The following is a 24,111-nucleotide window of genomic DNA, read 5'->3' as shown; positions in this document are numbered from 1 at the left end:
GGATAAACGATTAGAATGGAAATTGTATTGGGACAATTATAGTGGACAATTTGGCCACTGCAATATCAATCTTAGGCCTTGGGGATTTTAATATGGTTGTGCAGTAGTACCAGTTGCTTCTGGTAAAAAGAAGCCAGCTGACATTCACTTACCGTAAAACTTCAATTAAACGCAGAGTCTCAAATCTGGGCATCGGCACACATTTCAGAAAATAAAAACAATGGGTCTAAATGAATTGTTTCAAGGTTACAATGTACACAGCTCTGATATTCCAACGGTCATGTGAATATTATTATAATTGTTTCTTTATTCTGTCATTGTTGCTAAACATAGCGCTACCAAAAAGAAAACAGGATATCAAATTCACAGATCAAAACATGTGGGCGTGGCAACAGCCAGGCATTTTGGAATTGATACAAAATGAGCGAGAGAATGGCGAAGTCAAAGGGTCGAACTTCAACGTTTGTCTGAGGTGGATCAGAAGAGGGCGAGACTGCAAGGTTGGGGGAGGAAAAAGGTTAGGAAGAAAATAGATGCCTAGTTCAAATAGAAGCCATTCTCTACTAAGTGTTGGTTGTGGTCAGTGATTGAAACAAATTAACGCCCAGGCTATTCATTGAAGTTTTACGGTAATTATACATCATTTAAATTCCATACCTAGTTTGGCTACACAGGCAGCCCAACTCTGATATTTTTTTTCACTTATTGGTCTTTTGACCAATCAGATCAGCTCTGAAAAAGATCTGGTATGAAAAGATCTGATGTGATTGGTCAAAAGACCAATAAGTGAAAAACAATATCAGAATTGGGCTGCCTGTGTAAACGCAGCCTTACAAATGTTAGCTAGCATGATATTTTCTTAAGTATACTTTTGTAGTTGTGTTAGTCAAATAGCAACAAGAAGATGCTACAGTACTGTACAGTGAATTATTGATTTAATTACCCCTGAGCCTGTTGTTTTAAGTTATTGGCACTCATTATTAGCCACAATATTTATGTTATTTGTTAATTAGCATAGTAGGCCTAATTGTTCACAGACCTACCTAGAATACACAACTAAGTCAAAGAAAGACTACTGTATAGTACTTTATGACAAATGTAGATTTTGTTGGGACAAATCCGATTTTATCAAACATGGTGCGTCCATTTTGTTAATCTGCAGTGTCTTTTACATAAAATATAATATGTATCTTTTACTTTTAGTTTATTCAGCATTATATTAGGTGTGCGAAACGAACATACTGCATTTGACTAAATGAGTAGGTTTTAGGATCAACAAGTCCTTTGCACTGGTAACAAAAATACTTCACCTGACAGGCTTTTAACAAATTACATAGTTTTATTTGACTAACTTCAATTACAATACATATGGGTATTATGCATTGAATACTGGATTTTAAGACATCATTTATATATGTATATGGACAAGAAGACAATTAAAAGGTATTTATTTACGACATCATCATTATACATACAACGTTATTCACTATTTACATAATGCAGCTTATTCTAACAGGACCATCTACCCTCTGTTTGTGTTCCAGGGTTCCCATTGTATTTACATGTTGCTCTTTGTATTTCTTGTCAAGTTCTCAAATGTTGCAAATACATTATTTACTGAAGTGTTCCTAATCAGCTGCTAACCAATCACAGTAGTGAAAATGTAAATCACATTAATTTGGTTACTCTCATTTCGCTATGTAGTAGAAACCTTTTGGGAGCACATTTTGTGCTTATATGGACATGAAGTTGAAGTATATCTTACTCTTCCTGAACTTTAATGTCAAAAGCAACCACCCCATCGAACGAGAATCCTAGGTAAAAAGTGACGTTTTCATTTGCATTTGGTAACGAGGCAGAATACAAGGGGATGACTCGGATCTTGCTTCCCTTGGTTTTGCCTTGAACAAACAGATGCTCGTTTTCTGTCCATCCTTCAACACGTTTCAGCATTTGGACAACCTGTGGGGTTTTCCACACTTCCCCACCGAGCCACTTGAGCCTTCTCTCCGTGAGATTTCCCTTAATCTGCTTTTCAATAGCACTCCTATGAACAATCCTGTTCAGACCCCTTGCCTTTCCAAGAAAGAAGTGAGTCACTATTCTGCTCTTTTTTGGTTTAATTTTAAGCCGACGTAGTCTTTGAAGGTCCTCAATGGCTGACATAAAGACTTTTTTGTTTTTTGCAGAGCTAGGTTCATTGTCCTCTGGCCAGAATAAGATTGAAAGCAAAAAGAAGGCACTTGCTGACTTGCTGCCTTCCCTGTAAAATCTCATGCTGAGATCTTGAAGTTTTGTAAGCGCAACTAGCTTTGGAGAACCTGGTATAGCACAAGCAAGAGCTATCTGAGAGAAAATGTAGTTGACCAGGTCTGTCTGGTCAAGTTCTTTCATTTTGGGGTTCTCTGGATACATGGAAATGATTTCCTCTAGCTTCTTGCCACATCTCCCAGTCTTGTGGTCAGAGAGCAGGGAGAGGATGGTTGTGACATTCCCACCTCCTAACTCGTAAATTTTCATTTGTTTTTTGAACGGAGTGACCATTACATCTTCAGCACAGTCAGGCATTGGACTGTCTACATGCGAAACAACATTACAGAAAAAGCCAGCGTACACAGCGCTTTTCCTTGTAAGCCATTTCCTTGGATTGTTTACCTGTTCAGGTTCTCGTGTGTCAAGTTCCTCTTCTTCCTCACTTATGTCAGTGCGAAAGTAACTTAGGTCTTCAGAAATGCACTCGAGAGCATTTTCAATACTCTTTTGCAGTCCTTTTAACTGGCCATGAAACTTCTTCCAGGGTTTACTAACAGCTTCTGGTATATCGTCAGTCAGTAAGTATCTCATAAGCTCAGATTTTCCATCTTTTGTAGAAAAAACATTCACTGAGGATATGAGCTGAAGGAGCCGACATCCAACATCTACTTCCCCAAAGTAGGAGCTGTTCAGACTGACTGTCTCTGATTTGGGAGCTTTTTCAGAGGCACGAAAGGCAGCAATTCCTTTCAGAGCTGTACCAATGATTTCACATACCTCTTCAGGTGGTTTCTCAGCTTTCCCCAGAGCATCATGTTGTTCATAAAACCACTTTTTGTATACCTGCCCCTCCGTGTCAAGGATGAAAGTATCATGTGGACAGCGCGCTTTTGCTTCCTCTGCCCAACGCTGGGCCTCAATGAAACTTTTGTTCGTATAAAGCAGTCGTGCTAGCTGCTGGGCAACAAATGCATCCTTTCCAAAGCAGGTATATGCTGCTTCTAAAAGTCCAGTTGCTTTTTGAAGGCCATCAGGCTTCTCTCTACAGACATGCTCAATCAAAGGAGAGAACGAACTGTCATCAGGATCACCTCTGCTTATTTTGTTGCGTCTGATGAGCAGATCTCGGAGGAACTTCAGAAATTCATCCCTGCCAAACCTATGATCCATCAGAACCTTGTCAAGGAGAAGATCCTTTGCGATGGAGCTTTGAGGCTGAATGGCAGACAGCTGTTCCAGAATTTCCCTTGCTACGAGAGGGTGCATTTTAATGGATGAAATGTGTGTTGTACTTTCTCTCAGTTGTATGAAAACAAGTCTGGCCTGTTCACTTAGAGAATTCACAAATGTATGGTAACGGAAGCGATCTATTTGGATGCCTAAGCCCAGGGAGGCCTCACAGTGTGACACAGATATGTAGGAGTTCTGAACATGACAGTTCAGCAAGGCCACAAATCGGATAAGGCGAGTGGTGAGAGATGAGTGGTCAATATCCTCCAGTAGGTTCTTCACAAAGCCCTCAATGTAACTCTTCTGAAATCCCTCACTCATGAGTACAAAAGCTAGAATGGACTCAATAGGTTCAGACATCAGTTCTTGCCGTTTCTTTTTGAATAGAATCTTCTCCTGTTTAGACAGATTGTGTGTCACTGATACTGTCTGGGAATTTCTGGTCATCTTTTCTGGGTTGTGGCATCTTTTGCAGATAAGAAGGATGAAACATAATGCCGAAGCATTGATCTTCATGGTTGCAATTGCATTACCTAATTCTCGCCTGAGCTCATCTACATACTCTGCATTACAGTCATCCAGCAGCAAGAGCACCGGGAGACAACTGTTTTTGTCTTTCTCTTCATATTCTCGGAGGCGTACTGAATGCTGACAAACAGTTTCAATTAGGTATGATTGCTTAACCACTGCACACCGGAGTTTGGTTCTACAGTTCCAGAGGATCTGCTGTGCGACTGTACTTCCACCACTGCCAGGTTGGTGACATATGTTGACACTCTGAATGGACCTATTTGTTGTATCACCCTGTAAAATGGCCTCTAAAATCTTGGTTGTTTCTTTGTATGCGTCTCTCTGAATGACCTCTTCACACTTCACATTTTCTGCAAGCCACAAGTGCATCCAGCTGATCTTCCCTCCTTGATAGAAATACTTCTCAATGTTACTAACTTGGTCATTGCCCATTACATCCAAGTTTGTTTCTTCACACTGATCAGCACTGACTATGTCCAGAGAAAGCATTGTGTCTTCATCTATAGGCTTCAGGAAGCACAGACCTTTGTTGAACACAGGTAAGCATCGAATCAGTTGTTTATTGGAAAGCTGAATGCTTTGAATTGTAGCATCTACATGACTCATTGGCATGCCAACAATGCTGATTCGTTCCAGTGATTCCAAATCACAAGATGTTTGAGCGTGACTTGACCACTTGTTGTAGTTCTCTATGGACTCTGAAATGATAGCCAAATCCTCATGGCCATTCATTTCTGCATAGAATTCGTGAAATGTATCAACAAGTGGCTGTTCAACCTGAGACATGAGCAAGAAAAGCACCACAAATGAACCTTTAGGAAGGATTTCATTGCAGATGACAGAGACAGTCCTTTTCAGTTGTTTTTTCTTTGTTCTGATCCAGGTCTTTTCATCACAAGGATCTTCTCCACCAAGGTAATCATTCCGCCCATTGCAGAATATCCAGCTTGTCCTATCAAATAGCTGTAAGCTCTTCTTGAAGTCAGTGGTGCTTAGACCAGGATCAATAGCAAAGTCATGCAAAAAGTGGAGGTTAGCAGCATGGTGCTCACGATATTGTCCACAAAGTCCAGATGTTTTGGAGTCCGGATCAAAGTCAAAAACACAGAAGATTTTCATGTGCACTAAGAAGTTGATAGTCTTCAGATGTTCTTCTTGAAACTTATTTGTCACAATGATGAATGACAAGGTGTCATCCATGTACTTTTTTCCACAGGTCAAGAGAATTGACAATTTTCTCCCAAGATCCTCTCTAGTGTCTGCAGCTGTTTGACTGGTAGAAGACTCTGCCTCTTCCCTCTGTAGATCTTTCTCTTTCAGTCCTTGAATGAAATTAACTAAGTCTTCACCAGGTATGCGGGGTGTATTGGCCCCTACTCTGTGGTATGGTGCTTTCTCCTCATAGATTACTCTGTTGGTTTTCTCGCTGAACTTTGGAATGGTAACACTATAGAGTTGGTTTTTCACCACTCTTGCCTTTGGGACAATGTCAAATTCAATGATCCAGTTTCCTCCACTGCTCCCCTTGTCAATTACCTCAATAAACTTTGGATTCTTTATGCATTTCCTGGCATCAGAATGGTGGTTTAAATCCTTGAAGCAGTTTTCAATGTAGTCCAATGCATCCACAAAGTCACTTTGGTTTTCAACTGGTATTCCGATGATTTCACCATGCTTGTAGCTGCCTTTAATCTTATCCATGACCCCAAAGTGTATTGTGCCATTGGTTCGCATGTTCATGCACCCACAAGCAAATCTGATTACCTCACTTGCGACTTTGACTCTAAGCTTCAGTGGTTCTAATTTGTGGGCAATTTCCAGTGACTTGTATTCATGGCATGGAACAATCATGTTTTCAATTCCAGTCTCTGGTGGAAGAACTCTGTGCTTGACATATCGGAAGTCTTTGTCATGTTCATCAAATGCACGGAAGTTACTTAGAGAAGAAGATGAGCCATCTGATTGTTCATTTTCACTTGTGGAAATGGGTCCTATTTCACTTGTTTCACTGGTCCTCTCAACTTTGTCTTTTGACTCTTGTGAGGATGCAGCACTGGATTCATCATTTCTGGTATCTCTCTGTGTGCTACTGCCTGCTTTTAGTTTCTGTGGTCTTGGCTTCAATAGATCATTACGATTAGATAGCAGAAGTTCAATTTGGCCACCTTTCATTTCAATTGTGTCACGTAGATATTCTCTTTGCAGCCTCATTAGTGAAGGTCCTGTTACCTCCTCTTCGTACAGTTTCAGAATGTACTTCTCTTTTACTCCAATGGATTTTAACCAGGAGCTCACATGGGATTCTGTCCATTTGCCACATGGCAATTCGTTCCACTCTGTAAAAAAAAGAATACTCCCCATGTAAGACTTCATGGTATATCAATATTTGCACCTGGGTTGGAGTGAATCATATTGAAAATTTTGTCATTTCAGGAAGTTAAAATCCAATAAATTAATTGAAAATAATTAATTGAATTTCAATTCACTGCCTAATGTCTGATTTTAGAATGTACCCCAACCCTGAGCATAGACTAATAACCATTTTCGATTGAGATTTCCCATCAGGCATTCATTTTATCCAAGGAATGTTGTACATATTGTACATGGGTCATTCTAGAATTGTGGTGGCTTTGGACATGGAATTTTGGAAACATGTGTTTAAATGTGTTTGGGCACATCTTCCCATTCTAAATCAACTAATATGGCAGCTTGATGCCTTTAAAATGATTTTTTTTACCATTATGATAACATTATACCATCAGTAGGAGTCGTAACACCCATGACGGTAACACCAATGACACATTTTAGGTAACTGAGGATTTTCTTAAATGGAGGCCAGAGATGCTCAAATCTAAGGTCATTAACTTAATAATTTGTTATAGTGATATGATTAACCAATAACACTTATTTTCAGACAGACTAAATCATTCTCAAATGGTGTGATTAGCTAATCATTTTCCTTGGACACTGGACTGTTGGAAATGTGTCTTTTGGTCTGGAGTCCAAATATTTGGTTCCAACCCTTGAATGAGTAGGTGTTCTAAAACTTTTGACCGGTAGTGTAAAGTACTGGTCAAAAGTTTGGACACACCTACTCATTCAAGGGTTTTTCTTTATTTTGACTATTTTCTATATTGTAGAATAATAGTGAAGACATCTAAACTATTGAAATACACATATGGAATCATAACACCAAAAAAGTGTTAAACAAATCAAAATATATTTTATACTTGAGATTCTTCAAAGTAGCCACCCTTTGCCTTGATGACAGCTTTGCACACACTTGGCATTCTCTCAAACAGCTTCATGAGGTAGTCACCTGGAATGCATTTCAATTAACAGGTGTGTCTTGTTAAAAGTTAATTTGTGGAATTTCTTTCCTTCTTAGTGCGTTTGAGCCAATCAGTTGTGTTGTGACAAGGTAGGGGTGGTATACAGAAGATGGCCCTATTTGGTAAAAGACCAAGTCCATATTATGGCAAGAACAGCTCAAATAAGCAAAGAGAAACGACAGTCCATCATTACTGTAAGACATGATGGTCAGTCAATCAGGAAAATTTCAAAAACCATAAAGCACTATGATGAAACTGACTCTCATGAGGACCGCCACAGGAAAGGAAGACGCAGAGTTACCTCTGCTGCAGAGGATAAGTTCATTAAAGTTAACTGTACCTCAGAAATTGCAGCCCAAATAAATGCTTCACAGAGTTCAAGTAACAGACACATCTCAACATCAAGTGTTCAGAGGAGACTGCGTGAATCAGGCCTTCATGGTCAAATTGCTGCAAAGAAACCACTACTAAAAGAGATTTGCTAGAGCCAAGAAACAAGAGAAATTGACATTAGACCGGTAGAAATCTGTCCTTTGGTCTGATGAGTCCAAATTTGAGATTTTTGGTTCCAACCACCGTGTCTTTGTGAGACGCAGAGTAGGTGATCTCCGCATGTGTGGTTCCCACTGTGAAGCATGAAGGAGGAGGTGTGATGGTGTGAGGGTGCTTTGCTGGTGTCGTGTCTTTGGCATCATTAAACTGAAGATTAATCTTTATCAAAAATCCTCTGTAATTATTATTACGTGATTAAACTACTTAATCATGTAACTGTAATTAACTAGGAAGTCGGGGCACCAAGGAAAATATTCAGATTACAAAGTTATAATTTTCCTAATATAACTTTCAGATATTTTAATATCTGATCACTTAGTCTTCTGATTAATGAATTATTCTTTACCTCACGGTAGTCTCATTCCAAACGTCGTAAATTGTTGGTTATCTGCACGAACCCAGTCTTCACTATGAGTCATCCATACATCAATTGTCTTAAAATCATTTATTTACTAACTAAGTAATTCACAGAAATGCATAACACAAACAAACAAAGTAGATATGGTTACAAAGAAATGATAGGGGAATGTGCCCTAGTGGGCTAAACCGGCTTGTTAGACAAAGGGACTGATAAGTGCGCAAAAGATAAGAGACACTACAAAGTTGATAATTATAACAATTGAAATGATAATCCTTTGCACATGAACGCTCACTCATTTGGGAATAATTGCAATCAATATATATATTTACGCTCAGTGTGTCGTCGGGATCTCTGTTGAAAAGTTTGTTTCTGTTGGAGAGTTTGTCCGCTCTCTCTCTCTCTCTCTCGCTCTGTCTCTCTGTCTCTCTCTCTGTCTCTCTGTCTCTCTGTCTGTGTGTCGTGGTTAGAATGGATAGTTTAGAGTGACATTTATTCATGTCGTTATAGAATAGATGTTTCGGCGGTTGTCGGTCTTCGCGTTCAATGATACCGAATTCCTAGCTGCAGACTAGTAATTAATATCAAAGACTTGTTCTTATTCTGTCGGTATCAATAGTCTAAGAGTTTAAACACGTGGTATGGTTAAAAGATTCAGCAATCTACTTAAACCTTATTTCCCTCTATGATAGAGGTACTGGTCTCGTCTCAACCCTTAACCCCCTCGAAATTGAGGTAAGCTGGTCTGGTGATAGAAAACCCAGGTGGGGGTTTTATTCGGAACATAGAAAAGGGCTGTCTCATGATGCCAGGTCCTGTCTGTGCCCCTGGGGGCGTGCCAATGACTTAGTGAAACTTTAAACAGAAATACAATTCTCTCACATTAACATCATTACATAGCATCACATCATTTCACAAATAGTATCATCTTTACTCATTCATTTTATACAACAATTAGATGTAAGCCTCATAACTGAGGCTATTGTATAAACAGCGTTATGGTAATGTATTGTCTCTCATGAGTTTCACAAAATTGTACCAAAGGGACCAGTTCGTAGCTGGATTTTTCACTGATCTTTTATACATTCTCCAGAACATAAATATTGTTTGGACCTCCAGTTCTGTGAGGTGGAAGAAATTCCTTTGTTCTCTCTATGAAAACTCACTCTCTCTATACTGTCTGGCCCTGAGGCAGGATTCTCCTCCAGGGATTTACGACCTTTCTGACCACAGCAGCCTGAGTGTAACAGAGAGAGGGGGATGGTGCAGAGGGAGAGGGAATAGTGCTCGCTGTACCCAAAGAGGGCAACGTCATGACACTGATTTGTCAGTGATTTATTTAGAATTCAAGGCACACTTAACCAGCATGGCTACCACAGCATTCTGCAGCGATACACCATCCCATCTGGTTTGCTCTTTGTGGGACTATCATTTGTTTTTCAACAGGACAATGACCCAAATCACACCTCCAGGCTGTTTTAAGGGCTATTTGACCAAGAAGGAGAGTGATGGTTTGCTGCATCAGATGACCTGGCCTCCACAACCACCCGACATTAATCCAATTGTGATGGTTTGGGATGAGTTGGACCGCAGAGTGAAGGAAAAGCACCCAACAAGTGCTCAGCATATGTGGGAACTCCTTCAAGACCGTTGGAAAAGCATTCCTCATGAAGCTGGTTGAGAGAATGCCAAGCGTGTGCAAAGCTGTAATCAAGGCAAAGGGTGGCTACTTTGAAGAATCTAAAATCTAAAATATACGTTGATTTGTTTAACACTGTTTTGGTTACTACATGATTCCATATGTGTTATTTCATAGTTTTGATGTCTTCACTATTATTCTACAATATAGAAAATAGTAAAAATAAAGAAAAACCCTTGAATGAGTAGGTGTGTCCAAACTTTTGACTGGTAATGTATATCCAAAATCAATAGATATCTCTAAATCCCCAAACCATGTCACTACAACTCTACTCATCACTGCTGGCTCAAGCTAATTTGCTTGCCCTATAGTACTTTAAACAATGCATACAAGCACTTGCATTATGTTTTATCACTGATAAACTGTTCAATATAAACAAAAACATATACGATGTGCATCTATTTGAAATGTGTACGTGTTTTTCATGGTGGCAAAAGTGAGGGATGCAAAAGCCACCTCATTTCAAGAATGACCATATTTATATTTAAACATTCATCAGATGATGGATAATAGCCATTCCTCTCTGATTACATGTTATGACTAGGCTTAAGAACTGTGACACATCACATTTTTTATTTTCTTATTCCAGGTCATTATAAAACTTTGGCCAATTATTTAAAATGGATGAAACTTGGAGCTAAACATATCTAGGCAATCTCTACTTATAGTATAGAATTGATCAGAAACAGAATCCAAATTTCACTGATAGATATTCATTCAATGTTCTGTAAAACTACACAGTATAAAAGTATTTGACAGTTTGATTTATCTGACTTACCCATATTGTAGACACTGCATGTCATTTCATTTCGGCATCTTTGAGAGATGAAAATAAAAGGAAGGGTTATCAAGGCAAAAGTGAAAAATGAATCGTTGATCTCAATATGCCTTATTTTTTTACCTTGACAAATGACCTACAATGAAATCATTCAAGCCCTGTTTATACCTGGTGCTAACATGCATCGTGTGTCCTGATCTTGTCTGCATTTAGATTTTTAGACAGGTGTAGATGGTTAAAATAACTGATTGTGATCTGATCTTCCTGTCCTCCTTAGGAGGTAGTTAGAGGTATTGTATCTGGATATCTTACTGGATGATCAAACCATTTGATCATCCTGCTGTCCCAGACCTGCTGGAACCCTGACCTGTTCACCGGACGTGCTACCTGTCCCAGACCTGCTGTTTTCAACTCTCTAGAGACAGCAGGAGCGGTAGAGATACTCTCAAAGATCGGCTATGAAAAAGCCAACTGACACTTACTCTTGTGTTACTGACTTGTTGCACCCTCGACAACTACTATGATTATTATTATTTGACCATGCTGGTCATTTATGAACATTTGAACATCTTGGCCATGTGCTGTTATAATCTCCACCCGGCACAGCCAGAAGAGGACTGGCCACCCCTCATAGCCTGGTTCCTCTCTAGGTTTCTTCCTAGGTTTTGGCCTTTCTAGGGAGTTTTTCCTAGCCACCGTGCTTCTACACCTGCATTGCTTGCTGTTTGGGGTTTTAGGCTGGGTTTCTGTACAGCACTTTGAGATATCAGCTGATGTAAGAAGGGCTATATAAATACATTTCATTATACCCCCCTCTAAAATCATTGACAGGTGGCACCTTTGACCTAAGGCATCATTATTTGTATTAACATAAAATAATCATTATTTTGAAACAATTTGTTTTAAATAATTTGCATATAGGGAGGGATCAGGAAATCAAGTCACACTGTAAACAAGGTGGCTGGTTAATAAACATATAAAATACATGTGTAGAAACAAGAAACCTTGATCAGAAAGTGATTGGGTCACCTTGATAGGAACACAACAACCACATGTTAGCACAAGGTGTAAACGGGGATTCAGATGGGTGTTTATCCACCCTCATACATGAACTTGTAAGTAAGCATTTCACTGTAAGGTCTACTACACCTATAGACCTCAGATCTTCCTCTTTAAAATACAATTTTCTATGTTTAACTTTCATTAGTTGGAAGTATATGAACTTAATTTAAAAGTTTGAAACACATGTAACTGCATGTGTTTCTCACCCTATAATTCCTGCAGGGAGTCCAGATTCCAAAACATAAACAATTCAATTCCAGTTCTTGTTTCTAAATTTTATATATAAATACCTTAAATTCTGTGCAATCGTAATAAAATGTTATTCACTAAAAGTTCATGTAGATATCATACTTAATAGCTGAATAATTTATACAGAGATTCTAGAGATGAAATGGCAATGTTTAATGGTAACTTCGTAGATTGTGATAATCTTATGCCCTTAGTAATTATACACTTTTGAATCCACAACTAAACATACACACATTGCACTTTTAAAAGCCTTTATGATTATTATGGAATTCAATTAGCTTCTTACAAAATACAAATGTTCCACAATGTTTAAGTACATTTCATACTGCTCACCTTGAAACTGACGGCTGAAGTGGTATTCACCATATGAAGTGACTACCTGACAGTGTGGTTGCTTTTATTTTCTGGGCATAGCAACAAGGTGTGTCTTCTGCAAGGGCAGTCCACACAGGCATGCACTTTGTCCTAATGCCCCCCACGCGTTTGAATAAAGTCCATCCTTTTTAACTTTTAAAGAGTAAGTGTGATGTTATGGGGCTGACAATGTATTGAATAATAATGAACATAACTATCTTATCCTTGGTGCATACACATATTTAACTGTTTGATACATATTGTCATAAAGTATTTTTCTCCAATCAGATATGGTACTTAATGAGTTAATTCTGTTTCAACAGCTAAATGTTACAACACTGAAACTATGGGGGTTGTGCTGAGCAGGAAATCGAAACTTCAGGAAATAGAAACTTAAAGAAACAATTGGGTCATTCTTCAATTGCATTAGGCCTATAAGGGCTCTTCAAAAGAAGTCCCTTTTCATTAAAGTACAAAAGGTTATTTTAGTAGAAAAATCTGGTGGCAGTAACCAGATGGTTACTGGTGTTACTAAGAGGATGGGTTGAAGCCCAGGTCTCCTGCACACCACAACATTGTGTTAGCCTGCTGAGATAGGCATTAATTTGTGGAGCTAGTCTTCAGGTCGCAGCTATAGATTACAATGGTAACACATTACAATGGTAAACAATTACTCAGGTGCCTTCCAGACCTGGGATCAGATAGTATTTCAAATCTTGGGCATGTGGGGTCTGCACTTTTGGGGCTATTCCATTTGATTAGTCAATGGAGCTCGCCTAGTCTCCCTAGGCAGACGGGTTGCCCCCCACAATATAAACAAGACTAGAGCGCGCCAGGCAAGCTCAATCAAGCACAGCTATGTCTTGTATTTGAAATATGCTAAATCCGGGGCTGCTGCCCTCCCCTACTGCCATTGTGGCTCTGTGCTGCTCCCAGCCTGTTGCTTGAATAGTGTGTAAGGAGTTTTGGTACTGTGACAGTAAAGATACACATTTCAATTTTACAACGGATTAATACAATTTTATTTAAAGGGAGTTTCATTTTGAAAACTCCTTATAAATGATGTTGAATACATGTGTTATAAAGGTTGTTATGCATGATATTGAAACTGTCATAAAGGTGTTATGAGTGGGTGTTATTTAAAGTGTAAAGTGTTACCCAAATATCAATATTTAGGCTGGAATTCAATTTGCACATAAAAGTTATACCACACTGCACTTTCAGAATGTATTCATTTAGATTGTTGATAGTTGGGGCTTTCAAGTGGGAGAACTATACATGTACACAATGCATGACTGCAGAGCTTCACAGTTTAGTACCCTACAGGAAACAGTCCTCCTCACATGCTTCAACATTAGGATGATATGCTAGAGCAGGTAAAGTGGATCATGAGGACCAGCTCGTATTTGATTTGGATATTCATTCTCACACTGATGATCAGCATTGGTAAGTGGTGAATTTCTGCTGCAGCACTTCCATTGAGGGTTTTCCTCCGGGGACTGAGATTAAAACTACGTTTTTTAGGAACAGAATAAAAGTTGTGCTTGGCTTTGTTGGAAAAGAAAATATATTGTTCATTTATCCATTCAATCATATCGTCTGCAAATACCAAAAGGTTATCATTAATACACAATGGAGGTTATGAGTAACTTGCATGAGTTTTAATCCATTACCCTCACTAACCCACAACCATCTCTCCAGACCGTCAGGAGGTGATGTACATAAAGAGGTCAGAGGGGCAGTCAGTGGATCTCTCCTGTACACCTGAACAGACAGGTAGAACCCCTGTCAGTCTCTACCTGACCCACAGGTGTGTCCGGCCTGAGAGGGAGGTGCTGTTCATGGCCAAGGACCGGAATCCCGGGACGGTGAGGGTTAACCGGCTGTACAAAGATCGCCTGAAGGTCACAGGCGGATTGAACTCTGACCTGCTCAACGTGACCATAGCCCATCTACAGCGCACAGACACAGGCCTGTACATATGTGAGTTTGTCTACACAGCTGACCCCTCTGACCGAACAGTCTCCGGCAGTCTGGAATTCTTCCTGTTTGTTGAAGGGACAGGTACGTGATCATGACTTGGCTGTACCACTGAGCAGGAACTATCAGTGGTCACCAACCATGGACCTGGAGAGTTACTGAGGGTGCAGGCTTTAAGCCCTGTTCATCCTGTGTCCTCATTCTCATTGGGGGGAATTCCGACCCGAGTTAAACGCAAGTAAATGGAATGTAATTCCCTTTTTATGCACTGTTATCTCCACGTATTCTGACCTTAAATTCAAGCATGAGAAAAGAATGCTATTCACCCCGCTTTTCGTTGGGGTGGAGATCAATGAAATGAAGGTGTGGCGAAGATGTGTCTACAGATACTCCGTATTCTGACCTTGATTTAGGGCTTTATTCAATGTGTAAAGCTGAAGTGTTACAGATTCCGCGAAATAAAGGTAAAAGTCATTTCCGATTGAGCCGACATATGCAGCGTTTACCGTGAATGCAGTCTCGAATCCCTTCACGGACAACTTACATTTGTTTAGCTAATTAGCAACTTTACAACTACTTACTACTTTGCAACTACTTAGCATGTTAGCTAACCCATGTCAGCTAACCTTAACCCCTAAACCATAGCCTAGCTAACGTTAGCCACACCAAATTGTAATTCGTAACATACGAAATGGATAATGGACATCCACAAATGATTACATACCATACCAAACATATCATACTGATTGGAGTGTCCCAGATTTACGTTTACTATGTATTTGGATAAAAGTGTGTGTGTATTGATTGTGCAGTGTGTGTGTCAGTGCTCCAGCTACCCCCCACTGATCTACGCCATCTCTGCAGCAGCTGGCCTGCTTCTCCTCGTCCTCATCTGGCTGTGTGCAGCGGAGTGTGTAAGTAGCCTAATCAACCTGAACCTTACCACCATACCACAACCAAGCATGTTTACATTTACATTACATTTAAGTCATTTAGCAGACGCTCTTATCCAGAGCGACTTACATGTTAATGTCGAAATCTAAAGGAAGGGGCAGTCCTCACTGTCACTCTCGGAATTACTTCAGTTTATTTCCAGACACATGATGAACATTGTTTCCACATCTAATTTTAGTCAGGTATAAAGTCATGAGTACATTTGTCAGTATAAAAGTATGCCTCATATCCGTTTCAAGCTAAGCTGAGAAAACGTCATAACACAAGCCCCCATCTATGAGGAAATGCACAGTGGGTGTCAAGGAGCTGGAAGTGCTCAAAATAACCATCCTGTGCCTACACCCCTGGAAGAAACAGAGTCCCCTGTGTACGCCAACCCCCAGGCCAGACAAGCACAGGAGAACCACTACGCCAGCCACCGACAGATCACTCTGAAGCCCTGAGCGAACCACGCTGAGGGTGCGTGACATGCCCCCCTAATGTTTTTTAAAAGGGGAGTGGACACTGATGGCAAAAATAAGAGTACAGGAGTTTCAGATGGAGATATGTTCTAACCCACTCTGACAGGTGGTGGGAAAGAGTTTCTGACTCTACCGGATCTGATGTCATTGCTTTTTCAAGTGTGTGCAAGATCGTAAGCAATGGTCAACTATTGGTCCCACCTCACCTCTCTTTTCAACAGTGTCAAGGAGTCACCCAACTATGGTTGCTCAACAAACCCACCTACAGGATGAGAATGGAAGACTTACAGAGCTAGTACATAGGTCACTGTGCCTGTATAGGTGTACTAGTGGTGATGCCCTTAACGCACAGCTGCCCTCAGAACAGGATCTAATAGGGAAAACTCCAATCTGTAAACTAATTGACAAACACTAACATCAAGAACTGACCCCAACACTCTTTAACAGCCAAGAAAAAACTGCAATTTTATTAATAGTTTGAAAGAAGCTCCATAGTTCATGAAAACATTGTTTTCGGTGCATGTCATTTAACAATCACATTCTATGAGGAGAAAGAGATACATTGAGAAAATAAATCATTACAAGCCACTGACTTTTCTTTAAATCTCAGTACAGACATTTTTTCTTAATATTTCAAAAACAAAAAAGTCAAAAAGCAGCCCTAACCCCAAATCCCCGTCCCACCCATCATCCCAACAAAAACTAAATAACTAACTGAATGAAACGACAGAACATACTTAGCCTTGGGGGTGACGGGCACAGTGCTAAAGAGTAAGACGCTCATTGGTTTAGGAATACACAGTATAGCCATGTAGCGCGAGGTCAATCTGAATACACAGTATAGCCATGTAGCGGTAGGTCAATCTGAATACACAGCGTAGCCATGTAGCACAAGGTCAATCTGAATACACAACATAGCCATGTAGCGGTAGGTCAATCTGAATACACAGCGTAGCCATGTAGCACAAGGTCAATCTGAATACACAGCATAGCCATGTAGCGCGAGGTCAATCTGAAAACAGCGTAGCCATGTAGTGCAATGTCAATCTGAATTAAGGAAGCCGGATGTTGGAGTCTTGGGGTGGGGGGGTAGGCCTACCCAACCAAATAAAAACAGTGGATCCCAAAACCCCTGCATAAAATGTGCCTTGTACCCATCAAAGTCCCCCCCACCACCCCCCAAACTTGTGCATAGATCATGATCCTTTACAACCAGCTAGTTTTAAAAACATCCCCCAAATAAATGCGACGTCAGTTTTTTCCCCTGTTCTTTAATACCCGCCATAAGAGAGAATGACAGAGGAAAGACAGAGTAATGCACAATGGTCCTTATTCAGTCAGGACAGGACCTCTAAGAAAATACAATAAAGATTCAAAACATACAGAATTTGCATGTTCTTTCACGGTCATTTTTTGTAACAATCAAAATCAAATAATTTTGTTTTTAAATGTAAAGTAATTTTAATAAGATGTATATAAAGCACTCTTTTTTTTAAAGTTCATTTAAAGTCCATTATTTGGTTAATACGTACAGTTCCTTCATAAAGTATTCACACCTTGACTTTTTCCACATTTTGTTGTTACTTAATGGGATTCAAATGGATTTAATTGTAATTTTTTTAGCAATGATCTACACACAATTGTCTAATCTCAAAGTGTAAGAAAAAGAATAATATTTGTACAAAATTCATGAAAAATAAAATACGAATATATCTTGATCAGATAAGATAGATAAGTATTCAACCCCCGAGTCAATACATGTTAGAATCGCATGAGAGTCCAAGTCTCTTTCCACACCTGGATTGTGCAACATTTGTCCATTTATTCTTTTCAGAATCCTTCAAGCTCTGTCAAATTGTTTGTTGATCAATGTTAGACAACCATTTTTAGGTCTTGCCATTCAAGCAGATTTAAGTAAAAACTAACTCGGCCACTCTGGAACATTCACGGCCTTCTTGGTAAGCAACTCCAGCATAGATTCGGCCTTGTGTTTTAGGTTATTGCCCTGCTGAAAGGTGAATTACTCTTCCAGTGTCTAGTTAGTGGAAAGCAGACTGAACAAGGTTTTCCTATAGGATTTTAACAATTACAAGCATACCCATAACAAGATGTAGCCACCACTATGCTTGAAAATATGGAGGGTGGTACTCTCAACCATAACACTTTGTATTCAGGACAAAAAGTTAATTGCTTTGCCACATTTTTGAAGTATTACTTTAGTGCCTTGTGGCAAACAGGATACATGTTTCAGAATATTTTTATTCTGTACAGGCTTCCTTCTTTTCACTCTGTCAATTAGGTTAGTATTGTGAAGTAACTACAATGTTGTTGATCCATCCTCAGTTTTCTCCTATCACAGCCATTAAACTCTGTAACTGTTTTAAAGTCTCCATTGGCCTCATGGTGAAATCCCTGAGCAGTTTCCTTTCTCTCCGGCAACAGAGTTAGGAAGGAGGCCTGTATCTCTGTAGTGACTGGGTGCATTGATACACCATCCAAATTGTAATTAATAACCACCATGCTCAAAGGGATATTCAATGCCTGTTTTTTTTTTTTTTTACCCATCTACCAAAAGGTGGCCTTCTTTGCGAGGAATTGGAAAACCTCCCTGGTCTTTATAGTTGAATCTGTTTGAAATTCACTGCTCGACAAAGAGTCCTTAAAGATAATTGTATGTATGGGGAACAATGAGGTAGTCATTCAAAAATCATGTTAAACACTATTACTGCACACAGAGTCCATGCAACTTATGTGACTTGTTAAGTACATGTTTACTCCTGAACATATTTAGGTTTACCATAACAAAGGGGTTGAATACTTATTGACTCAAGACATTTCAGCTTTTCATTTTTTATAAAATTTGTCAAATTTAGAAAATCATAATTCCACTTTGACATTATGGGGTATTGTGTGTAGGCCAGTGACCAAAAAAATCTAATACTTTAATACATTTTAAATTCAGGCTGTAACAACAAAATTTGGTAAAAGTCAAGGGGTGTGAATACTTTCTGAAGGCACTGTAAACTGCTACGGATTTAGAAACAAAGGATATTTTCTCTCTTTCTGAAATCCATAAATTTCAGTGCTTCATTTTTTTAATCATTTTTTCCCCCCGTACATTAAAATGGAGTGGAGTTGGAACTCTGGAACCCTGGCCTTCCTGAGACAAGATCCACTTTATGTGTGCAAGATAGTGAGCAATTATGTATTTTTTTTTACAAAAGGAAAAATGTAATCAATAAAAACGCACAGGCTTTAGATAGTCCATGAAATCAACATAGAACAAAGATGCCAAAGGTCAAATATAACACGACAACACTGTTGGATCCCAGAGTTCTGAAAGTAGCACAATATTAAAATCTTCATTCTGTAAAGTGTTTTTGTTATTCTTTTTAAAATGGAAGTATTTGTCCTTTTCTTTTGTTTTTCCAACATTTTCATACAGGTAATTCCTTTTCCTCGAACTTCAGAAGAACAAAAAAGGTTGTAAACCGTCAGTGGCCTTGCAGAAAACAAGCAAACATAACACATGAGATTTGAACAAAAATGAAACTGAACGAAAGCTAACAAACCAAAAAGGTAGGCACCTCTGAAGTGAGCCTTGTAACCAACCCTCCTTCTGATGTCTTGTCTTTCGGTTTCTCCCTGAATAGACAGGGAGAGCTACAAGTCTCTCTACCCAAACTCTATGGCCACAGGTCTTCAAAAATACTTTTTTTGTAACTTTTTTCAATATTAGATTTTTTTTGTTGCTTTTCTATACTTTATGTTTATAATCTGAAAAAAATGGTGCAATAATTATAATTAATAATCCATATTTTTTTCTTGGATTATTCCACAATGAAAGCCACTACAAGGTAGATAAACATATTACAGATTAAACACACTTATTTTCTTAAGTCCTTGAGTAAACATTTACACGTGAAGTCGCCGTCTGCCCCCAGTACTTTATCTGGCGTTGTTCGATTAGCTTGAGGGGAGGGCTGACACTCAGTGCAACGCTAGAGTCTAATAACAATAAACATCAGAATATACTTTTGATAAGCCAAAAATAAAACGTAAAACTAATATACTGAATAGAAATAAAATGAAAAAGCGGAGACAATCCCGCTGTAAATCACAGGCTCACAATCGTTTGAAACCTCATACATACTGTCTGTCAAACAGACACATCCATCCATCCATGAACCATACAGTACAGGCAACCTTGTGCAAACACTCAGATACAACAGATGTCATTTAGCCTTTTTTTTTCTTACCAATCTTTGTTTTTAACAATCCTCATTTTTCAAATGTAGTTCACTCGGAACAGATGTTCTCAAATATCTAGGAAGTGTATGAATGAGACAAAATTATTACAAAGTGTTCACATTACAATATTGGCGCTTCTTTTGATTCAAGTATTTGTATTCTTTATTTTTGTATTACTCTGATATGTTAATATTATATTTATCTTCTGGGAAATATACAGAGAAGGAGAATACATAGGGGCAAGGTTGGACCTGGGGCAGAGAGAGCGGGCTTAGGGTAAAGTGGAAAGAGAAACCTAGCTGTATACATATATACACACACACACACACACACTTGGATGTATATATGTATATAAACTAGCATGTGCATATTCAACCCAGGCCCTTGAGAAATATTTGCTTTTTTGTTTTCCTCTTGAAAATGGGGTCCCTACCCCAGAACCTACTCTGGTCCATGATAGAGAAGCAAACTTTGCTTAAACTCCAGTTGCCTTTGAGTGATTGAAAAAGGGAGATTCTCTTGACTTCCTACACCAGTCATCCATGGTGTATATTGGTGTGTCAATAAGGTGGGGTAGGGGTGGGGGGGGTAGAGTGACAGGGGGTCTCTCAGTGCTGGTGCTGCACAGAGAATCCTGGGACGCCTCTGAGGCTTGACCCCCCAATCCCTTTTTTGTGACCCTATTCCAGTCTGTAGCCTCGGGAGCCCAGCGTGGAGCAAAACAATTCAGGTTTTTCAGAAACAGGCAATTAGTGATTGTTGCTAATGTCACACGAGTACGAAAAACAACTCTTGCTAGAGGGCCTTCCCCCTTTTAAGACTTGGTACCGAACAACAAAACTGTGAGGTGTGTCCTGGCCCTGCTGATGCGGTGGTCCCCACCTGGACCCTAACCTTAAAATCCCAGATCTGTGGCAATGTTCTGTTCTGTGGGTGGTGCACTCGAGGCTGAAAGTCAGAAATGAACACCAGCGATACAGCGTTCCAGAAGGTAGCCCCAGTCAGAGTGCCACAGTTGGGGGAAAAAGGCTTGCAGAGACAGAACGAGGCCTCTCAGCCAAGGAGTGCACAGCAAAAAACATACTTTAGAACTTTTTTTAAACACTTTTTTTTGTACTTTAGTTTCTACTTTTTGTCAAACCTCCCCAACCCCCCCCCCCCCCCCCCCCCCCCCAAAAAAAGAAACCATGTTTTTGGTTTTATAAAAGGGGTACCCGATGTGACCCATCAACAGTACACCCAGACTGCCTGTTTTCTTTTGATAGCTGGGACAAGGTACTGCCTCATATGTCCTGGCCCAAATATTACCCCCTCCTCCCAGCCAACATTCCTCCATGACCATGTGCCTTTAAGTCTAGGATTCAGGAGGAAATGTAGTCTCAAAACTACTGAATCATGGGAATTGAAGGCTCATTTGACAGCAGAGACAACTCAATGGTAAATGGCAGGGCTGAAGTATATATTTTAGTCCAGTTGGCACATGACACATGAGGAAGGACTCCCAGAAACCCCCATCCCCACCACTCAGCAGGTTATTAGTGTTATCTAAAAGCTCTTGAAATCATCACAATGAACAACTGTACTTTACAGATGTACCTTACACAAAGCTAGAGCGCCAACAGGGGAAAGCAGAGTCTACTCAGTGGTCCTCCTCCTGAGCTGTGTATGTATGAGGGATATCAGTGAGACTGAATTACAAAGACACCACAGTGATGGGGCAGTGGGAAGGGTAGTTTGGAGTCTGCCTAGTGCTGGCAGGTATGAAAAATGCCAGGGGGCTGGAAAGGAGGGGGCTAGACAATTGGCAGATGGTTGGTGGACTGATGGTTGATGGTTCTGAGCGCGAACCTCTGTCTTTGCATAGAAATCGAGTACTGCGTCAGTTTATATGGTATTCAGGCTGACGGAGAGGGATAGTGGTATAGGAGTCTGTCTTTTCATTCTGCCAGAAAGCTCCTCGACAGCCTATGGAAAATAAAGCACCAGTGTGAGTGAGGCCTGATGGAGTGGAGGATGTGTGTGTGGAGAGGACAACATGGGGATGGGAGAGAGGGTGGGCTGGGCTGGGCAGTAGAGGCTGTGAGAGAGGGGGAGCAGCCTCTGAATCTCACACCTGATCTGACTATACATTAGAACCATCAGGCCCGCTCCTGAACCAAAACACTGACTGTCTAACAACCACACCAAATGAACCACCCCCACTGAGAACTGCAGTGTCCGTATCCATAACATTCCTGTGGTGGGCTGCGTTTGCTGAGGTGCGCGTCGAACCAGGAGTATTTTAGTTTCTGCTTACGAGCAGTAAGAGCAGGGGACAAGAGAGCAGCTGAACACGGCATGGAGCTGTCGAAAAAACATCCGTAAAAATCATCATAAAACAAACAACAGCAAGTTTGACAAAAACTAAAACAACAACTCTGGCGATTTTTCCAGAAATGAAAATAATAAACCAAAAAAATTAAACCAAAGAAAACTTAACACAATTCAAAAACCTCTTCATCTCTGGCTAAAGTGATCCTTGCATGAGAGACAGAGATAGAGGGAGGGATAGAGTGGAGGTGATGAACAACAGAAGAGAGAGGGATAGAGAGCGGGATAGAGTGGAGGTGATGAACAACAGAAGAAAGAGGGATAGAGAGAGAGGGATAGAGTGGAGGTGATGAACAACAGAAGAGAGAGGGATAGAGTGGAGGTGATGAACAACAGAAGAGAGAGGGATAGAGAGAGAGGGATAGAGTGGAGGTGATGAACAACAGAAGAGAGAGGGATGGAGAGAGGGATAGAGTGGAGGTGATGAACAACAGAAGAGAGAGGGATAGAGAGAGAGGGATAGAGTGGAGGTGATGAACAACAGAAGAGAGAGGGATAGAGAGAGAGGGATAGAGTGGAGGTGATGAACAACAGAAGAGAGAGGGATGGAGAGAGAGGGATAGAGTGGAGGTGATGAACAACAGAAGAGAGAGGGATAGAGAGAGAGGGATAGAGTGGAGGTGATGAACAACAGAAGAGAGAGGGATAGAGAGAGAGGGATAGAGTGGAGGTGATGAACAACAGAAGAGAGAGGGATGGAGAGAGGGATAGAGTGGAGGTGATGAACAACAGAAGAGAGGGATGGAGAGAGGGATAGAGTGGAGGTGATGAACAACAGAAGCTGGCGCAGTAGTAGTAATTAATACGAATCGGACAGTTCTGACAGCTGCTCTTGGGCACCAGAGGCCCCGGAGGTCCCTGGGGGAACCAGTCTGTGAGGCTCCCCAGGGAGGGAGAGGGGAAGGTGGGGTGAGAGCTGCTGCAGAGGCCTGGTGTGGAGCTTCTATGAAGTCCTCCCCCTCCGCAGCAGGCAGGCACTCAATGGCCACACGATCATACAGGTTGGCAGGGCTTGTGAAAAAGGTTGAGAGATAGAGAGTAAATGACGATCCCCCTGCAGAATCCATCCACAGAACATTGCCGCAGCATCTAGTTGCGTCTCCAGAGAACAAGGCTAAAGATTTTCAGTCATGTAACAGTGATATTTATAGAGTGAAAGGGAAAACGGGCGAGTGCTTCGGGGTCTCACACCCGATAGTGCCCAGTCTTTCATTCTTTCCTTTCCTTCATTTTGCTACCATGTCAGAAACTTTCCTGGTACCACACACAGACCGCGAGAAAGGGAAGGTTTAAAATAAAAAAACAATATGAAAACTGAAAATAGTTTCACATCTGTGTTACAGTTCATAAAGAGTTACGGAGAAGCCACGTTGTAGTAGATTGCTTGTTTTTTTCTTTTTTTCTCGAGTTTCAGTGTCACACGCTTCTCCTCTTCTGATTCGTTGGCATTGAAGTGAAGGAGCTTGACGCTCTTTGCTAAGTGCTATGATAAACCACCTCTTCTTATAAACCAGTTATATATTTGTCCCATACTTTTTTGTACCAAATACAACAATGGAAAGAAAAAAATGCATTGTTTCGTCTTGTGGGTAGATAAGGAACAAGTCTCGTTTTGGTATAATGCCCCATACACCCCCTTCCTTACCCCTGTACCCCCTCTAGTCTGTCACTGTTGTGTGAGGCTGGATTAGAAAAGA

At 40.4% G+C, this 24,111-nt stretch overlaps 1 protein-coding gene across 1 annotated transcript; it reads right to left on the bottom strand.

Annotated features, from left to right (window-relative positions):
- Positions 1-1,324: 1,324 nt before the first annotated feature.
- Positions 1,325-12,468, bottom strand: LOC115171728 (sterile alpha motif domain-containing protein 9-like). The gene is made up of 3 exons (XM_029728813.1): positions 12,378-12,468; positions 10,734-10,771; positions 1,325-6,350 (listed from the first exon to the last, which is right to left on the bottom strand). The coding sequence occupies exons 2-3, from the start codon at positions 10,756-10,758 to the stop codon at positions 1,762-1,764; spliced, it is 4,614 nt and encodes a 1,537-aa protein (XP_029584673.1). The 5' UTR covers positions 10,759-10,771; positions 12,378-12,468; the 3' UTR covers positions 1,325-1,761.
- Positions 12,469-24,111: the final 11,643 nt, after the last annotated feature.

The sequence above is a fragment of the Salmo trutta genome, chromosome 32 (assembly GCF_901001165.1).
Source record: "Salmo trutta chromosome 32, fSalTru1.1, whole genome shotgun sequence".
NCBI classification, from domain to species: Eukaryota; Metazoa; Chordata; class Actinopteri; order Salmoniformes; family Salmonidae; genus Salmo; species Salmo trutta.
Note: the sequence above shows the minus strand (reverse complement) of the source record. Positions and strands in the feature narration are given on the sequence as shown.